General features: G+C 37.3%; 1 protein-coding gene across 3 annotated transcripts in view; it reads right to left on the bottom strand.

Annotated features, from left to right (window-relative positions):
* Positions 1–19,785, bottom strand: part of frmpd3 (FERM and PDZ domain containing 3) — a 101,447-nt gene that overhangs the window by 43,228 nt on the left and 38,434 nt on the right. For 2 of the 3 annotated variants that reach the window (XM_032554317.1, XM_032554319.1), the window contains exons 3-4: positions 10,112–10,197; positions 6,139–6,215 (exon numbers count right to left, since the gene is read on the bottom strand). In XM_032554317.1, the coding sequence (XP_032410208.1) occupies positions 6,139–6,201 (63 nt within the window). In that variant the 5' untranslated portion in view covers positions 6,202–6,215; positions 10,112–10,197. The remainder of the gene's footprint in view (positions 1–6,138; positions 6,216–10,111; positions 10,198–19,785) is intronic. The other variant, XM_032554318.1, reaches the window with a different exon arrangement.

The raw sequence follows: 19,785 nt of genomic DNA, 5'->3' as shown, positions 1-19,785 counted from the left end.
GACAGAAGTACCGATCTGAACGAAGTGGCTGTTCATGTTAATTCAATATTGCTGTGGGTGGATGCAAACGCATCACGGTTTGCTTCCACCCAAACCAAAAATCTAAATTTCACATGCTGGATTTCATAGAAATCCTATGCTTTTACAAGACACTTTCACATCGTCCATGTTGCTATTATAGAGGTCATTTTTCCAGTTGTGGTGAATAATGCAGCAGGCTTGCAGATTCCCATCAAATATATAGTTACTAATTGCCCCAGTTCTCTTCAGTCCTCTTTGTTAGAATTATTATGTTTTGTTATCTTTCTTACATTAGTAGTTTTATATTACTAGTTGGTTTTTACTTAAAGGTTTAGTGTTCTCACACCAGAGAGGAGGAACTTGTTAAACTGTGTGTAAGACATAACTAACCTTTCCTTTACCTCAAGCATGTTTTTGCAGGTGATGTCTAAATCTTCTTTAGGAGATCTTCTTGAGATACTCCTTAGTTGTAAAATTGTCTGTGTGTAGAATTTAGTTTCTGTTTTTCCCCTTCCTTGTTATCAGGGTAGCTCCCCCTCTTGTTAAGATCACTCTCCCACTTTCCATTCACTCCCTTTCCCTGCTAATAAAAAGGCAAGTTCTGCAGCAGAATGGCAGAACGCAAAGAGATCGGCTTGTAGGAGCTGAGCCTCTGTGCCTTCTCAATTCTTGCAAGAATTTGGTTGAAAACTAAGTAACGTTGTCTGTGGTTCCTTTTATATAGGTTGAGAAAATACCTATCACTCTTCACAAACCACTTTCATTCCATTCCATTTTTTCCTGCTAAATTATTTAGAAAACTATGCAGCATTCAGGGGTTACAACCGAAACATTTTGTTTGAAGTTCACTGCTTCTACGTAATCTAATTCTCATCAGTTTTCCATATTTTGTCTGACACCAAATTTTGAAAAATATAGGTCATGTTGTTATTCAGCACATCGATTATCTTATAATGGAACCTGGCATCTCCCAGCTTATTGATATCTGTTCATTTCTCTCCCGTTTTCTTCCCAAAACAACTGGACTGATTCACATTTTGCAATGCCTTTGTCATCAGTAAACAAAAGGAGTCTGAAATTTTGAATCTAAGGTAGTCCCTTAGAATTGTGTTTGTAGATGCAGACGTTTAAAGTACCTCTTAAACAAAATGTGAGAAAATAGCCACTCAAAGATCTTAAAAACAACGTTCATGCTGGATTTTTTGGCTTTGTTTACCTATCTGATATAGGAACAGATAGAAGTTATAGAATGAACTAAGCTGTGGCTTCATCAGCCCAGCTCTAAATGTTGCTGAAACTTAAAGTGATGATGCAGAAGGTGTAAAGTTAGGGGGAAAGCAAAGATTATCAATAATGGGTATCCACAAGGACTTCCTCTGTGTTTATAACAGCTGAACCATGGCTGTACCCACACACAGAGCAGCTCTTGTGGCTATTTCATCTTCCCTGCAAGATCTCCTCTTTGATGGAAAGTGTTGATTTTGTTTTGGGCATTAAAGATATCCCAAAAATGCAGGTAACTTCTTTAATTCCCGAAGACTCCACCATTAGACGATGCCCTTATGAGATAGGCTACTACTTCAAGTTCATCAAGTAAAAAAGGCAATTATTCCGTTTCAAAGTTCTCGAAAAAGTGGCTGCATGAATGTGTTCAACACGGTGTACAGAGTACAGCTAAACCCAAAGAATAAAGCAGAAATAGTCATACTTTCAGCACACTGTGGGGACTTATTACTCCATTCTCATATTTTCACTTCTGTTTTCAAGGTTCGATATGAAGTAAAGAAAAAGATGATTATAATGATAGGAAGGAGTTCACTATCCAAAAGACCGAGGCCAAAATACTAAATAATTTAAGATGATAATTTACGAATAATTGTGGCGGGTTCATTTTGTTCTGTATATAATATTGTAAAAATCGTTAGCGAATTCAGAGAAATTTCCATATACTGGGAAGCTTTATTGAATAGACATAATCTTTTGTGGCTACAGGCAACACTACATTAAAAACAAGCGGGAAAATTTATGCATGGCTTCAAGAACATTTAAAAAAAACATAGTCGGTGGACACAGTTAATGGCTGCATCACAAAATAAAAAGCTCAGTAATGTAATAAAAAACATATATGCAAAGAAGATGCGGAAATGTGGCCTAAAGAATGTTTCAACGGTGACTATGGGAAAGTAGAAAACTGAAGTAACAGAGATGTTTTTTGTTTTAAATTACAGTTTACTGGGTTGTGTTATTGCCCCGAGAAATGTTCACATCTGTGTGGATACATTATTGATTCATAACAACACATCAAAGTTTTAGAAGGACACACTCTATGTGGCACTACATTTGTGTTTTGTGTTTATCAGCTGTGTTTTGGTTCTGTTTATTAAATAATAAACATTTTATGGCTGAGTTAGTTTTTCTTGATTGTCTTGGGGGTTTTTGGTCTCTTCGCCAGATGTCTCTGTGCACTGAGTTACATCAACTTGTCTTCAGTCACTGAGCACAGTTTGATGTTGATCAAGATAAGGGAGTCAAATATAGACCATTCAAAGTGAAACATGGAGCTTGATCACTAAAATTTTCTAGATGCCAAATGAGGACCAACCACAGAAGGTGTGTGCCTTTCTTTGCAGGAGTTATAAAAATTTGAGTTTTTGGGACGTAATTGAAGTTTGAGGCTTGACCACATCCCTTCAACAGCATGAAAAGTCAGGATTTTGATAACTTTGGAGGTCTAGTGCCTTTTGAGCAAACTCACCAATTTTCATGCTGATTGATAAAAACTTCGGGAAGGAGTTTGATCAAATGCAGAGGCTAAAACTGGGTAAAAATTTTTGAAAATTGTAGGTTCATTCCAAAATGGCTGGCCTCCTGTTTGTTTTACAGCATGGGTGCAAGCGAGTTTTGTATAGGTCTTGGAAAGTTCTACATGTTAACCATATTTCATATGTTTATGATGAAGTAAGGTATATGAGGAGGCTTTTTTTAAAAAGGTTACAAGGGGGCGCTGTTGAGCTATTTCTGTTGAGACTCTCGCAAAACTCTTAAAATGCATACATTTCTGTACAACTGGCATATCTGCACAATTTTATGAGTTCTGCACATGATCAGGCCTCCAAATAGCCAAATCGATTGAGGAGAGAAGATTAGCAAAAAACATTAAAAAAGAAAAAAGAAAAAGCTTTTGGAGTGAATGAGCTGCTTCGGCCTAATAATTATATCTTCCAGCGGGAATTTACTGAGGTTATAATACAATGTGTTTCATAATGTGGACTGGCCTACACTGAGATCAGAACCACAACCAAACAAATGCAGGAAAGAATAAAAACTTTCCAAACTGATCAAGAGTTAATTTAAATTAGATATAAGAATTCTGTATTTTTGTTTGCAGTTCAATATTAATGGTCAAGATATTGAACTGCAAACATAAATTAGCCGATTTACAAAAGCTAAGTTCAAAGATTATTTTAAGGTAAGAAAATGAAGTAGTAAGGCACATAAAGACATCATGTGTCCTCAAAACGAAGGTGCAAATAGGCCTGAATTGACCTCAAGTCCTCTTTTTTTTAATCACACCTTGTGCCATTATTACAATGTTACACAATGTTCTAGTTTGATAGAGAACCCTAACTTTGATGTATTTTACTTAACAATTTTACTTATTTTCTCCTCACTTCTTTTCCTTTGACTGTGAATCTGAATTTGGATCCACCTCTGTTCTTCTACAGGAAAGTATATAAATCTGTTAATTGAAATTAAAGCCGAAGCAAGGCTCTGTAATAAAAATGTACCTGCTTGCAGTGAGTCACTTATATTTGCCTCTTCTTAAGGAAAAATGTGAATGCAACATAGTGAAGTCACAAAGTGGCTCAGTTCTACAACAGTGCGAGTAGGAAACAGGTGATGCAACACAGTTGTAAACATGCTAATTTGCCAGGAGTTTTGAAATGTGTTGCTGGCATTGTGTTCAAAATATTTAACCACAATAAAATGGCTTTCTTTATTTAAAACTTCAACAGTGCATAAGGTTTGATTAAACCAATTTACTCAGTTTAGTCTTGTTTGATCTTTCTGAATCTTTTATTCAATTTTACTTTTCATCTCATATGATGTCGAGTCCATTATCAACTCAGCCACCAACAATTTTTTTTTACCCAAGGTAATCCATCTGAAAAAAAAAAAAGATCAGAGATTTTAGAGGTTGCCGGTCAGATAACTCGGATGACCTTTTAATCCAATTAAATTAAAATAATTTTCACCTGCCATGTTAAAACATTTGCTAATTTTTATCCTTTTGCAAAAGCCAAAGTTTACAGGGAGGGCGCAGAGGATCAGAAATAATCTCAATGTATGAAGATATAAATCAGGAGGATACAAAAAGAACTACCAAATTCATTAGCACATGGAAGAAAGTCTTCAGCAACTAAAAAAAATAGGCAGAGAACAACAAAATATAAAAACTGGACTGTGTTCAAAAATTTACGAAAGACAGAAACTTGTAAGAGCCTGCCGAGAGCCTGACAGTAATCATTTTGGAGCTGCAGAAATGTCCAAAACATAGACACAAAAACGATACTAAATAATAAAAAAACAATTCCCACAGTAAAACACTATGATGGAAGCATCACCAGCCAGGTATATTTTTCAGAACTAGGGTTTACTTCAGAAGAGAGAAAATTGTAAACGCTTGTAAATATCAGTCAGTTCTGACCCAAGATCTTTTGTGAATGCTGGAAAAATGAAGATAAAAATAAATGTGTATTTCTCAGGGTTACAATTTATCCAAGCCTACACCCAAATCTGTAAGATAATAGCTTAATCAGCAGAAAATGAAAGATTCCAGAGTCCAGAACTAAACCTAAGAAATAATGGGTTCTCCCAAAGATGTCCTCATAATCTGGTAGATTTGGGGAATCCTTGCAGCACAAAGTGTGCAAACATTTGCAAGTCAAGATGTTGGATGACATTCAAAGAAATGCTCAAACTGAATCAAGCTGTTCCTCAAGAAAGTTGTAGCTTAAGGTTGCACACACTTATGCAATCAGGTTGTTTGCTTTGTGTATATTTTTTCAGTTGAATTGTATAGAATAAGCATAACCTCATGTGCAGAATGATTTTTAAATCTTGATTCGTTATTTGACATAAGAAATTAAACAGGTGTACTTTGTAAAATGGCCAATCGTTGTATATTTATATTTAGCAGCTTACCATCCATATCAGACTTTATTATATTAGCCCCAGGCTTTTATTATGTATATTGGTGCTTCTATTTTATCACCAAAATAAAACAATCTACCACCCAAAGGAAGCAGAGACCTTATATTTTGGTTGTGACAAACTATAGATCTCACTGCTACTCTAAGTTTGTGCCCCACAACTCTTTATTCATTATCCCATAAATTAAGAGAACAAAAAATTAGAGCAAAGATAAAAAAGAAAAAGAGTCAGCAACACCAGGATGAAAGAGGTAAAATTAGAGAGTAAGTCTAATCATAACCGACAGCGTCATATTCATAGTTTCATTCATGGTTTCATTTGTCAACTGCCACTTTTGCTTACTCATTAGCGCCATGCCTTCAAGCCTTTTTACGTGTAGCTTTGTGTCAGTGTTTTTTTTGTTTTTTTTACTGGGAAAAATGGTTGTCAAGATGAAACTCTGGGAATACATAATGACTTCACTAGTGGTACTTTTCTGTGATTAATTGGAGTGCTGTGTCACCCAGCGTGACAGAGGAGCTCAGCGTCACTGTTGTGACAGAAGACGTGTACCATGTTGATGAATCAGGGGATGATCACACCCACAACTTGTAAGACACACACATGTACGGTCACACACATCCGGTTTTATATTGGCACAGAAATCCCTCTGTCATCTCTGCCAAACAAAAGATCTGGCTTTAATCCAGTCCAGCTCACAGAAAAGGAAGCACTGCCTATTTTTCATAGGCCGACTGTAGTCTCGCAGTACACAGCTTTGATTAGCAACACTGATGTCACCACATTCTTTCTTCTTCTTCCAGTGCCTCGTTGGCACAAGCCCAGCTGTGTGATCACTCTAAAGATGCTGGCATCTCTCTCTCTAAACAGTGGAGGGGAAAAAAAAAATCCAAGGGAACTCACTGTCTCTGAGCTCAAGGGGCCAGATAAATATGTTGTGTTCAACGGTTTCTTGGGGTTCACCATCACAGAGCGTTCAACTGTCAAGGAGCAGAAGGAGAAAACAAAACATATGTGTGGTGTATACAGAAGTCAGGAAGGAGATGTAGGATTAAAGCAGAGGAAGAATGGAACATAGTAAAGTCAAGCTTTGTAGCTGCACGGAGAGGCCAGGGATAAAGCGGAGCGAGTCTTTCAGGCGTAAGATAAGAATAAGCTACAAGAGGCGGACAAGCTGTCTGCTCATTTTGATCTGGTAAATGCTTCCCACAAGGAAAAACCAGTCTGGCCTTTGATGGATTCATTTGACTGCTGCTGTTTGCTGTGACTTTGAACAGGGCGTATGGAGTCAGTGTGGCAGGATGATCCTGCTGCACAACTCGAGAGACCTTTACAGTGTAAATTCAAGTTGATCAATTTTATTGACGCAACTGTTGTGCTGGGTCTGCTTCCACATCAGCGATGCAACGAAATAGTAAGGGACACATCTTGACCTGATGGGATTCCTACCTGAGCCAGTATTAAAGCATTTAGTATTCAGGAATAACCCGTTGGGACAGGCTCGATTCAGGGAACAGCTTTATTGGGAGGCTATTTTGAAATGTTTGTATGTCTCAGACATAAAGACTTAATGAAGCACAGCAATCTCATCAATTTGCTAAATTGCATTACACCTGCAATTAGATTTTTTTTTTTCTGCAATGGATTCACAAAGCAGATTGCATTAAATACATTTGCAAGAAAACACACACATCACGCCCAGCATCACTGCCCTCTCTTTAGCCAAAAACACAGTGATCTCAGGGAAGGAATTAAAGACGTTGAGAAAAATGTTAATATATTTTATTACTTGAATCAAACAAGGTTTCCAGGTCCATATCCTTAAAAACAATATCTGACTGGAGTGTCTAAATGTTTTTTTCTTAATCAGTAAGTAATGCTGCAGGTTGCATGGGAAATGGTTTGTACTTGTATTGCACTTTATCAAGTTCAAAGGACCCCAAAGTGTACTACACTACACTCAATCATTCACCCCTTCACACACACATACACACACTGATGGTGGTCCTTTGACCTCATGGAATGATGCATTCCTTTAACTAATTAATTTGGAAATAAGCATTTGCTGAAAATAAAATTGTAGAACATTTAGTTTGTAAAAACAGACTGTTCTAGATTATAGTAATGTGAGAATAAAAAAACCCACTTTATATTACATCATCTCAATTCCCCTTCATGAATGTAAAGTTTCTTTTTCTGCTGAGCCAAAATGATGACTGGCTTTCAGCAGATGGTATTTTTTCCAGCAGTATCGGGACGTCTGACCAAGGCGGGTGAATTGTCTTCCCCAGATGAACCACTGCCACCACTTTAGCCCCCAGTCTGTGTCTCATTTCAGAAGTCGAAGCGCGCACAGGGTCTTGACTGCACACATTTTGCGTCTGCAAATGCTTGGTTGAATATGGTCTAATGTAAGGTCCAAGATCTAGCTCTACATTTTTAATATTTTATTGTCACAAGTAAAATATGCCTGATTGATTGACAGTTGCTTATTAACCACAGCCTTTATATATGCTGGATCCTTAAAGACTAAGATGTTGCTGTTCTTTAGCTTGGTTTCTCATGAACTCAGAGATCATTAAAGGCAGAGATTGCATAAGAATTTTCTTGCTAGAACATAACTCCACACAGAGAGATGCAGAAAAACAAACTCTCTTCTGTTTAGAATAGAAATAGTTTTACATTTGCTTATTATATTCCTTACACAATATTTTTTTACGTCTTTTCTGGTGTTGTTTGATCAGCTTGCCAAGTGCTCTGTGGCTTTCTCTTTTCGTCAGTTTGCTCAGATCAGTGTGAAGTGTTGAAGGACACTAGCCTCTACTTTCCAGTGGGAACACTGAGATATTCGAGAGTGGCACTTTATTTGTTGGGCACAACTAGAGGAAAATGTCAAATATGTTTACCTCCTAAAATGAAATATTTTTTCTCTTATGCCTGTGAGTTGGTGAGTCTTCCTGCTGTGCTGTCCACCACATTTAAAAAGATCTTATAGCTCCATATTCCTATTGTGCCATATTTATTATAACTGGAATTACCTATGTATGGCATAAAGCAGTAGAGTTATATAATTTGAAAAATGATGGATAAAATTGGACTTTAACTCTGGTCTACTGCTTATTGCAGATTAATGAAATATTCCTCTTGCTACATTACAGGTGTAATGATTCGTAAAACAGATGGGAATTCCAAAACGTATGATGATTCCTTTCAAGCAAGACATGAAGAGATAAGGGAACCTTTATAGTTTAATTTTATCACATTAGTACCTATTGGTCACTAAATGTGCTGATGTTGGGCGTTTCTCAGTCCCATCTGTATTTATGTTTTTACTCATTACATCACAACCATGACAAAAATGCGACAGCCTTTCATGATCACAATTCTTTTAGCATTGTTGCATGATAAAAATTAGTCTTTGCTGAATATGGTCATGTGCAAGTAACAAATGCAAGTACCAAAGAAAAACCTGCAAAACATCAGCAGTCTAGTTTACTGCCAATTTAAAGAAATGTCCTACTAAAGAATATACAGCACATTTCTTACTCAACCAAAATTTTTTGCATGAATACATACAGCAGGTAACATTATTTTATTAACAATCTCCATTTGTTGCATTAAGAAAGCTTAAAACCCCCCGATCAGAAATAGATTATCAGCTGATCACATGAAACCAGAAATGTCCTCCTTTTGGACAGTTCCTGAAAGTAAATATACCGTTATGAGATCTCCCTCAGATTTTCTAAATGTGAATGCTACATTTGGACACATGACTTATGACTTAAGTAGGAACATTTTCCATTTCAATTTTCCCTGCTACTGATCTGTATTAAAGAGTGGGGTGAGATTTGTGGCAGTGATTCAGCAGAGAAGAGGTTTTACCTACGCTAAGTGGCAACCACGACGAGACAATAAATGGGCCAGTGAATTAATTATAATGCTAAAGCATTGTGAGGATGAGCAAAATGTTTTTGATGTTTCCAGAAATTGTATTTAATATGGTAATTAGATAAAGCATTTTACTCTTTCTGCATAATACAGTGTTGGCTTCACTGATGGATTAACACAAAGATTAATGGATGCTTAGAAACACTTTAATACTGGTATACCACAGACAAAATATAAAAAAGCATTTGTAATCTTCATTTAAATGGATTTAAAGTACATTTCTTTTTAAACGCTTATGGTTGCTTCAGATTTGATTACTCTATTGATTGCAGACTTTTGCCCTACAGCATTATTATAAAGTCCCTTGCTCTGTTTAAGCACTGGCAGGTACACTGGGCCATCACAGAGGACCCCATTCGGTCCTGGCGCTCAGCTGTCTGGCATAGAATCAATGCAGAGTTGCAGATGTGAGCAAAAGCCGCAGCGGACAAGCACACACATCACTGCTGTTGAAGTAATCGCACCTTTACTGCAGTGTCATAAAAACAGAGTATTTCCATTGAGACACAGCTTTGAATAGATGAACATAATGTCTCTAAAGAAAGTCAGCAAGGCTGAGAAAGTTAGAGGTAAATCACTGGTATTCATGGTACACTTTGTAAGGCTTATTATTGTATGATCAGACATTGATAAAGAGGATATACGGTAAAGAAAATATTCAGCTTTTGGATGCGGCTCATTGATAGGGGATTTGGCAGTTCGTCTTTGTACAATTAGGTTTTATTTGCCTTTGTGTTTCTGTCAGGTCAAAATAAAAGAGACGGAGATAGGATACTGCCTCACACATAACCCATGCTCTGTCTAATAGCCCTTTCAGCTCTAGATTAAACCGTCTCGCTGCAATATATTAACTCAGTGATTCTCGCAGTAATATAGGGATTTGGTAGAGTTAAAACAAAATAGAATGGAAAATACAGCATTTACTTACGATCTCTGAGTGCTGACTTCTGGAAAGAAGGTCTCTCCTTCAGCAGGAAACTCCCACAAACACACCCGAGGTTGCAGTGTGTGTGTCTGTGGAGAGATAAATAAGGAGAGACACTCAGTTCTTCATACTCACATCGGGCTACTTATGGAGGCTTTTTTTTGTGAACTGTTCTATGAAACAATTGTAAGTACAGGACATCAAACATAATGTAAAAGAACACCCAAGCCTACAGTACACACATACCAGTTTATTATTGAGTTATTTATTCTTTTGTTTGTTTCTGTTAGGAGTTTGTATTTTGTTCAAAAAGTTTTTCAGATACTGTAAGTTCTGTAAATAAATGAAAATGGAGAACTGAAACATATCTATGCGCGTGGGTGGGAAAATAACACATATAGGTATAATGCTGCTTATATAATGGTGGTTATCAAGATGCAAATACTTAGACTTCCTGCAGCTATAATGCATTTGCATTGATGCAGACCTCTCACTGAAGTCACTCAAAGCCATTTACAAGACTGTGTATTGTTTAGCTACTGAAAAGTGGAGCAAAAAGCATTGGTTTATGTCCAGATGTAATCTTCCTGTCAGAGGGCACTTGGTTGTCTTTTGATATCAAAGTTTTGAGGGAAACTCAAGAAATGATTCAATCTCTTGAAAGAAATATAGTACCTTTATTTGCCAACGAGGGGTAAATCTGTACCAAATGTATTTATTTTTGATTAACTTCAGCATGACTTCAATATTCAATATTTGTTTGGTTTATATATGTATATATATATTTATGTTTCTTATATGCATTGTATGTTAGGGCTGAGAAAGGAATTCAGTCAAATAGCCTATGATAACCTTGACCTTGATTTTCTCTCAAATGGAGACACTTGATCCTTCAATGCTATCTACTCTGACCTCAGCAGGTTAAATATTACTGGTGGCCTAGATTTCCTCACATCCATCTCTATTATGGTAGCTATCATGGGTCATAGGTCTTTCAGCTGTTTTGTTTATTTACCATTCATTGGCCAGTTGAGGTCAAATAATGCTGAAGGAAATCAACCCACAGTGCTATTATTTGAAAACTGCTAAAGCCACTTCCAAGTAATGTGTACCCATGTTTTCCACATGTTTGGGAACACTAATCCTGATTATATTTGTTACTAATGCAAACCTAGATTATGTTTTCTGTTACCCTTAAAGATACAGTTGTGCTAATTGTTTGAAGGAAAGTTTTTTTTATACTTTATCTCAGGTCAGAATAGTTACAGAATTTTTTTTTTTGAGGAATAGTTTTATATTTATTTGTACTTTCGTTTCCTAAAATATGGTTCGAGCTGCAGCACCTCAATAAGACTATCTTGCAATGGAATCTGTGTTGCAGTGCTATATTAATGTTACAACATTGAGAAAAAAAACTCATGTTCAAGTTTTAGGATGCTCATTTTCATGTTTAGATGTAATTTTACTTAAAATGGAAAGTAATTTAGTTAAACTTAGCTTTGAGGAAGTTTTAAAATCTCTTGCACAGTGGCTCAGCCTTTGCTTTTATGTGAAACTGATAATTTACCTGGGTGGCAAAGGGAGCTGTTGAGTGCAAGAAAACTGCAGAGACTAATTGGACTTATGTTTTGAGTGAGTGTATTCTCACACAAAATCATTGATCATGCTCTGTCATAGTATCTGACCACACTTTCTAATTACAGACCAAGGGAAATACTTGGCATCATCAGAGGATGTGATTCAGAGTTCCACCAACTTAAAAAAAAAACAAATACATTTCTGCCCCAAACAATGTAGCTTTGATTGTGGAACCAAATACAAGAGAGGAACTCGGCTAAACATTCAAAAACTCTCAGTAACAGTCAAGCCAAGCACTGCTTCACAGAATTTACCCTGGAGGATGTAAAATCTAATACACAAATTTGTTGCCTGAGAGCAGAAGACTAATAACCCTATTCAGCTTCAGTGGCTTTATTCGTGCTTGTTTGTTCACATTTCATAAGGTTTAAGAAAGCAAAGCCCAACTATTCTGGCACAAAGCATGATCTAATTCTTTTTCCACAATTAACCAAACACACATCTGTTTGTGCCCTGAAGCAAATTGTTTTTGTTTGGTTTTGGTAAAATGCTTGTTGATTGAACAAATTCAAGGTCCCTTTAATTTCACACAGCTTTCAAACATATTTTGCTTCTAATTGTTCTAATTGGCTGACCTCCATTTGGCTATATGCTTATGAAAATGTATTTTTTTATTTTTATTTTTTTTTTAGATTTTGTGCCACTAGTTCTGATCTTTATTGATGGTAATCGGACAGAGACATGGAGGTGGGGGGAGACCTGCAGCAAGGAGCTCAGGATCAGGAATTCAACAGCCATTTGCATAAACCATCTAAACCATTACACCACACACTTCCCCAAAAAATCTATTTTTATGTCTTTTTTATAAGAACTACAGCTTTCACCAAAGAATAAATGAATCCAGCCAAGTCACCAAGAGCAGCAAATTCATTGTAGTAGCAGTTTCAATTGTTTTGTGTTGAATACTATGGTGGTTTGTCGAATTTGAGTGATATCCTTCCAAACTGGTTTGATAATCTGGTTCAAGTTTAAAGCGGAGAACCACCCAAAACCTAAAGTGAAGCTAAGACACCACCACTGTCCTAACTGAAAGTGACCACTAGGGGCAGACGGAGGCAATGCTGTCCTCTGAGTTAGTCTTTAAGCCGAAGAGAGAAATGTAAAGGAGCCACGTGAGGATGCAGAAGGTTCCATGAGCAGCTGATACCAGAAAACGTGTCAGATCCAAAAGGCGTTTTCCCTTCATGACCAGAACAGACACTGATGTGAATGCGAGTGGAATCTCCAGTGACCTTCAACCTTTTCCTACTTTCATACCAAACTCCCCTAAGTGATCAACTCTGAAATAGATCATCCTCAGCAATCTTCCTCCTGGCATCTGATAATCAAACATATATTTTATATCCAAGTTATAGACAAGAAATATTATCTCAGGCAACAAAGTGTTGTGCATCTTAGATTTAGAAATGCTTGTCTGGTAGATAATTTATATAGTTCATCAATGTGATGTACATTTTTGACTTTAAAAGCTTCAGTAAACTGATTTCTCATGCGTAGTCTTTAAATAAATACTAGTCATAAATATAATAAGAAATCTGCTCTGCCTCCTTTTAGAGGAATTGTTAAGAACTCAATGCAAAGGTCAGCAATTCATCTTTGGATTAATTAATTTTATTGATAAGTAAAGAGACAGATGGGACTTTTTGCAACCATTGAGACTGGTTGTGTTATGGATCTAAAAGTCTATTAAAATAATTGATATTCGCTACACATGTGAAGCTCATACATTTGTCTTGAGCAGGCAGTCCTTGTCTGTATTGTTTATTGTTTGCTTGGCTGTTCTCCTTATGGAGGCAACAAGCACAGCCGGCAGTTTGTGCTGTTTTAGATAGATGACAATACCATGCACACTTAATACTGAGAAAAATATTACTGCTTTCATTTTAAGCTTGGTTACACAAACATTATGTAGACAACCGGTCCTAATAAAAAGGAAAAAGAAAAAGAAGCGTGTTCCAGCACATCCGGATATGTCTGAACATTTGCAGCTCTGGCATATTTAATTAACAGGCAGCATTTTGTACGCAACATCCATATATCAACACAACACCCACTGGCATGGCATCTGCAGAGTTTCTATGGTAACCACATGCAACGTCTCATTGCAGTCATTATTTGTAATTAGAGCTCACTAACCCATTTGCGTAAACCTTGATTTTTAAGCAGCGAGGCAAAAATGAAGGTAGCCAGAATCATTGTTTAGTCTCCTGAGGTTGGTAGAACAAACTATGAAGGCAGAAATGAAAAATATGGTTAACAACACAAACATGAAAGCTTGAAGTATGAATCAGCAGTCCTCCTACTTGCCCATACTTATATTTAAATACAACTGACAATGAAAAAAAATTTTCTTTGTCTTTGGAGCTCAAAATAATTTGCTAGAGAGCAACTTGAACTCTGCGACAGACTGGCGACCTGTCTAGGGTGTACCCCGTCTCTCGCCCGAAACGTTCGCTGGATATAGGCACCAGCACCTCCGGACCCATTAGGGAGAAGAGTGTTAGAAAATGGATGGATGGATGGATGGATGGATGGATGGGTGGATGGCAACTTGAACTGAAGACGTTTCCCTGACCAGCCTACAAACTTTAATATCGTCTTCATAGCAATACCTTACACTTGGCAGGAAATGAGTGGTTAGAAAGAATCCTCTCTCTTTGAAGTTAGCTTGTTAGAAGCAGAAAGCAATAGTGTTACGGCCGGTGGCCTTGTATGTTTCCTTTGTCTCTTTCTTTTCTGTATATCTGCAGCTTTCTAATGAAATTAACTCCATTGGGAACTGGCTGCAGCCCTAATCCTCCTGCGCCACTCCCTGAGGTCTACAGCAGAGCTGATTGGCTCACCAATTATCAGCTCCACCAATCCCTGATGAGGCCTCCCTTTTTAAACCCCAGACTTCCTGGGAGAAGGCGCAGCTGATTCTTTACTGAGACAGCTTGCCACTTTGCTGAGTGTTTGTTGACTGCTGTATACCGCGTTGTCTTTTTGTGAGCTTTTGTAAATCTCTACCTTTGATAGTCCCTGTGGGGGCTTTGTATGTAAGCTTATAGTAGCATACTTGAGTTTTGTTGTTGTTAACCTTAGGTTTTGGTCCTGATTTGTTTGGTTAAGACCTTTGGTTCCAACTCTGGTTGTTTTGCGGATTCTTGTTTTATTCAGTGCTTTTCTTTTCGGTTATAACACCTTAACTTTTGACTGTAGAGTTTTTTTTTTACCTTTTAATTAAAGGTTAAACCCAAACAATAAATTCCAAACTGATAAACCTTAATATCTAGGTTTCTTTAATGTTACTTCTCTTTCCCCCTGGCTGAGCTGGGTCGTAACAAATAGGCAATTGCAAGGATTTCTGATATTATGACAAAACCAGGCTGAAAAGACTAGAAGTCCATGTAATAACATGAACACCCACATACTTAGCAAGTGATGCTGTCTCTAGACACTAAGTTGCCTATTTTATCAGGACAAACCTCTGTCTTAAAGAAGAAACGTATTTAAAATACATTTGGGAACAAAGCACAAAATATAACTTGTTAACCTGACTTCCTTATTCCTCAGAAAGAAAATTACAACACCTAAATTAATAACCAGAATCGCAACTTGCCTTGTTTCACATAGTAATGTTTCACTTGAAATTTTTTTGAGTTGTTGGCACATTACTTAATGCTCTTCCTCTGTGTCCATCAGTGTTCTTCATTCAGCTGTCATCCTCTGCATCTGCTTGCTAATGGAAGCTTTAAATAACTATTAAAAAGGAAAATGATGGTTAAACAATTCAGACGAATTTAACAAACCTCTTAGCCGTTTCATTTTGCGCATTAGTAGTGATCATCCAGCGGGGGAGGCTGAGGTAAGGTGTCAGCTAAAAGCTCATAATGAAGCGAACAGTTTGTCAGGCAGGAAGATAAAGCCTGTAATTGCACAAGGTCCTGTTGTCAATATGCATCCTAATGCTTCCAGGGGCGCTATGGTAATAAGAGCAGGTGCGTTCGCTTTCTTCTCCTTCCAGATAGCACATGGCTTTGCCCTTCTTGATGCATGAGAAGGAGTGGGGGAAAAAGTGTTTTTTTGAGTTTGGATATTCATAATAAACCAGGTGGAATATTCAGGCACAGTGGTATCTCAGTGGTCCAGCTGTTTTCAAGCCCACATGCTTGCACTTTGAGGCAATCCTATTGATTAGTCTTGTGTTTTTTGCATCTTTGTAGAACGTCAAATACATGCCATTTGGAGCAGGCTCTTTATATATAAAGGTCTGAATGTTTTTAGTTTTTCTTGTGCTGCTACTGCAATATTTATACTACCAGTGTTTGCATAATAAATCATGACAGATTTAAGAAAACTGTGGCTTGATTTCGTAGCAGAATGTCGGTGAAGACATTTTCTCTAAAAATTAAATCATTTACACCTTGTAAATCATTGATAAGCAGTTTGGTAAATAAGGCAACAATAAACTTGAATTTGTCCCTGCATCTGTTGTTTTCTGACTATGATTATCAGGTTAAAGAAGCATCTGCTTGATCTTTTCAGTTCTCGCCCTGCACCAATTAATGGAATAATAACTGCAGACAATCTTATGCATGTTCTTTACCACGTTGAATGTATTCTTGCTTTGTTAAAGTGTGCATGCTAGTTCATTCAGCCATACGACACAAAGTGTCATCATGGTTGATATGAACAAAATCAACGAACACACTAATTAACGTATTTGAACCTATGAAAGAAACACAGCTTTGCTTTTGATGCTGCTGCATTTTGTGTTAGGTTTCTGTTAAATTCTTCAGTCACCACACTTTTTAGCTAATGAGTTTATATCAGCAAAGAGCCTTCCAATACTGTATGTGTTTAATAATAGTTACTAAGTGTGTGCAACTAATTAAGAACTTAATCACAAAATAATTTAGAAATCCTTCCAACTAGGCTCTCTGCATGCCTTGGGCAGCAACTAGGCAAGCGAACTGATTCTAAAAACATTAGTGAAAGAGTTGGTTACTCGTAGGACCTCACTACATTTTTGTAATGTGATACATTCAAAATTTCCCTCTGCTGAATGTCCTACAGTCAACTGGTAGTGGTGTTATCACAGTTAGAGCAGCTGAAACACTCAACTACAAACTTAACAATGTACAACTATTTTTCCTGCAAATATTCTCTACACATGGAAACACTGAAGGGTCCTACATTTTAACAGGCAGTACCCATGACAACCTTAACCTAGGATTGTGCAGCTTCCTCTAAATGAAACATCACCACTGCTGCAGATGCAATGTAAAAGTTCAGTTTTCAGGAACCTCTGTTTTTTCACATGAACATCAGCAAGGTCAAAAACATGCAGTATGCTGAATAGATGGCAAAGTGAAGAACGTATACCACAATGTCACACTTGCTTTACAAAGGGCCATGCATATGTTTGTCTTCCAATAGAAACCCGTGACTGTAAAGGATGCCATGACTTACCCTTATATATATTCTCTTATTATCTGCACTAGTAATTTTTTAAATAATATGTATATGTGAGTAACTCAGATAATGCTCAATACAGTACAACACAATGCTATACTGTTTTGCCCACAGGACAAGTTGCACAGACCATGAGAAGTTCATTATGAGCTTGCTTTGCAGCTTGATGTTTACACCCTAGGACAATTACACATGATTACCCAATGCATACAAAGGCAAAACAAAGCCTAAAGGAGATCGGTGAATGGGGAGGTGGGCAACTAATTAATACAGCCTTTTCACAGAAAGAAAGTGTGTCTGTGTCGCACATACTTTGTGTATGTGTGCTTGAGGGAGACTCTGTAGAGATACTTATTGGTGGTTGCTGGACGGTTGCACATTTTAATTCCCTGCACATCTCACAGATAAGGCTGCCGTCTTGGGACTCCTGACACTTTCTTATCTTTGGAATTATTACCAATTACTGAGATAATTTCCACCCAGGTTTTGGCCCAACAATTCACCTGATCTTATTATTGGAACAATGTGAAGAATGCATACAATTTTGGTTGGTCAAGATGGGTTTCCCAAGTACACACACAGAAAGGAAAAAGACATGGAAAACATAGAGGCAGGGAAACAACTAAGGGCACCACATGGCAATAACGTGTAGGTAGAGGTTTATCCAACAATGACTTAGAGTTAGGAAGCACAGAGCTAAAATCAAGTAATTACATGCACGGCAAAAAAATAAAAATCCAAAACAAACAAAAACAAAACCACACCCACACACAACCTGATCCTCTAAAAGGTTTGTGTATAAAAAAACATGTACAAGCTTGATATCATACACAAACCTGATCTACAAACAACACGCAAACAGGATTTTCTGTTTGCAAACAGAATTGCGAAAGCAAAATGAGGAGAATCACAGGTGCAATAAATTTAGCTTGTCTGCCTTCATGAATATGCAAAACAAATTCTGATGATCAGAAAGTGTAAAGTACTGAGAGGAGGGTAGGCAAAAGTAATGACCTCCCCCCTGCAATACAAGTTATTAAACCAGATTGCTGGATGCTGTATTTGCATCTATATTTTTAAAAGTATGTGTGAACTGGCATTCAAAGAAATATGAGTTTGGCAATGACTGAAGTCATTCTTTGCTTTTAAAAACATTAAATAAATTGTACACTAATTTACATGAATTGTATTATTATTATTATTACACATCCAGTGTAATGACTTTCTACTTTATTTTTCTTTAATGTGTACTCTGCTCTCCAACATTCTCCATGATGACAGCCAGTGACTCAAGCAAATTCCTCATTTAAATACGGTCGTCTGCACCACTGTTGCTCCTGTAATCAATTTCGCGGTGAATATTTGTAGATTGCGTGCAACGCACCCACTTACTGATGCGTGGTTTCTCTCCAGGTACTCCGACTTCCTCCTGTAGCCCACATAAAATGGGGACGCTTCCTTAAGAAACAGAGGTTAAGGAAGGTCCTTCTCAGCTAGGTAGTCCAGCTAGCCAATAGGAAGTTTAGTTTCCAGTGCGTTTCAACCAATCAAAATGCAAACTGCCGCTGCAGATCCCGCCCTTCTTTTCCGTGTCTGCAGCAGGTTTGTGTGTGCAGGAGAGATCCGACATGAGGAGAAGACCGCAGAGCTGTGCAGCGTGAGAGTCCGTGTTGTTTAAGACGGAAAAAATACTAGATACGAACATGAAACAAACCCTTTTGCAAATAGAATTGCTGTTTATCATCCAACTTCTGAGCTGGAAGTAGTGAAGTGAGTAAACAGACTGAACTTCACTTCTTCTGCCGGGCACTGTTGGAGCTACCTCGTTAGCTCTTATTGGCTATTGGTTTCCTGGAAGTTCATCTCGTTTCCGTTCAGCTGAAGGTAAAGACTAAAATATAGTATATTCTTTCTTTATTCACGATGAAAGTTCATAGTATTGAGGTTAAAGCATGAAAAATTTGCCTTGTTGCATTATTTAATGCACCACATGAGAGCCACCATATTGTTGTCCCAAACGTGTCGTATTGAGATGGGTGAGCATATTCTGTTCCCTTCATTTGGGTTTTTGTTCTGTTTTTCACATAGTTGTTGAATAATAGCCTTTTTCTGAACTATTTAATTATTCAAATGTAAACTTTTACTGATTTTGGGTAAAATGTAATGTTTATTATTGTATTTGGAAAAGATTTTTGCAATTAACAAAAAAGTGAATTGATAATGCTGTGAAATGTTGCATTGAGGTAAAAGAATTGTTTTATTGCAAATTTGAGCAATTTAATGACAAATTGATGTCAGATATGGTGTCTACAGAAACCTGATTTGTGGATTAAAGCTAGAACAGCTTAATAATTATTAAGCATGAGGTTAATAATATTAAAGTTAATACTGTTATTAATAAAGCATGAGGTTAAAGCATGCTTTAATCTCATGCTTTTCCTCCTGTGACTTTGATGGCGAGCCTTCCCACCTGAACTTGGAGAACTGGATTCCTTCTTTTCCATTTGGAGTCCTGCTGCACCCTCCTGTGTGGTAGGCCTGCATCACTCACATCTTCACACACAGTTGGTTATGCGTGAGAC

The sequence above is a fragment of the Xiphophorus hellerii genome, chromosome 23 (assembly GCF_003331165.1).
Source record: "Xiphophorus hellerii strain 12219 chromosome 23, Xiphophorus_hellerii-4.1, whole genome shotgun sequence".
NCBI classification, from domain to species: Eukaryota; Metazoa; Chordata; class Actinopteri; order Cyprinodontiformes; family Poeciliidae; genus Xiphophorus; species Xiphophorus hellerii.
The sequence above is the reverse complement of the archived record's forward strand: the minus strand, read 5'-3'. Positions and strand labels throughout refer to the sequence as shown.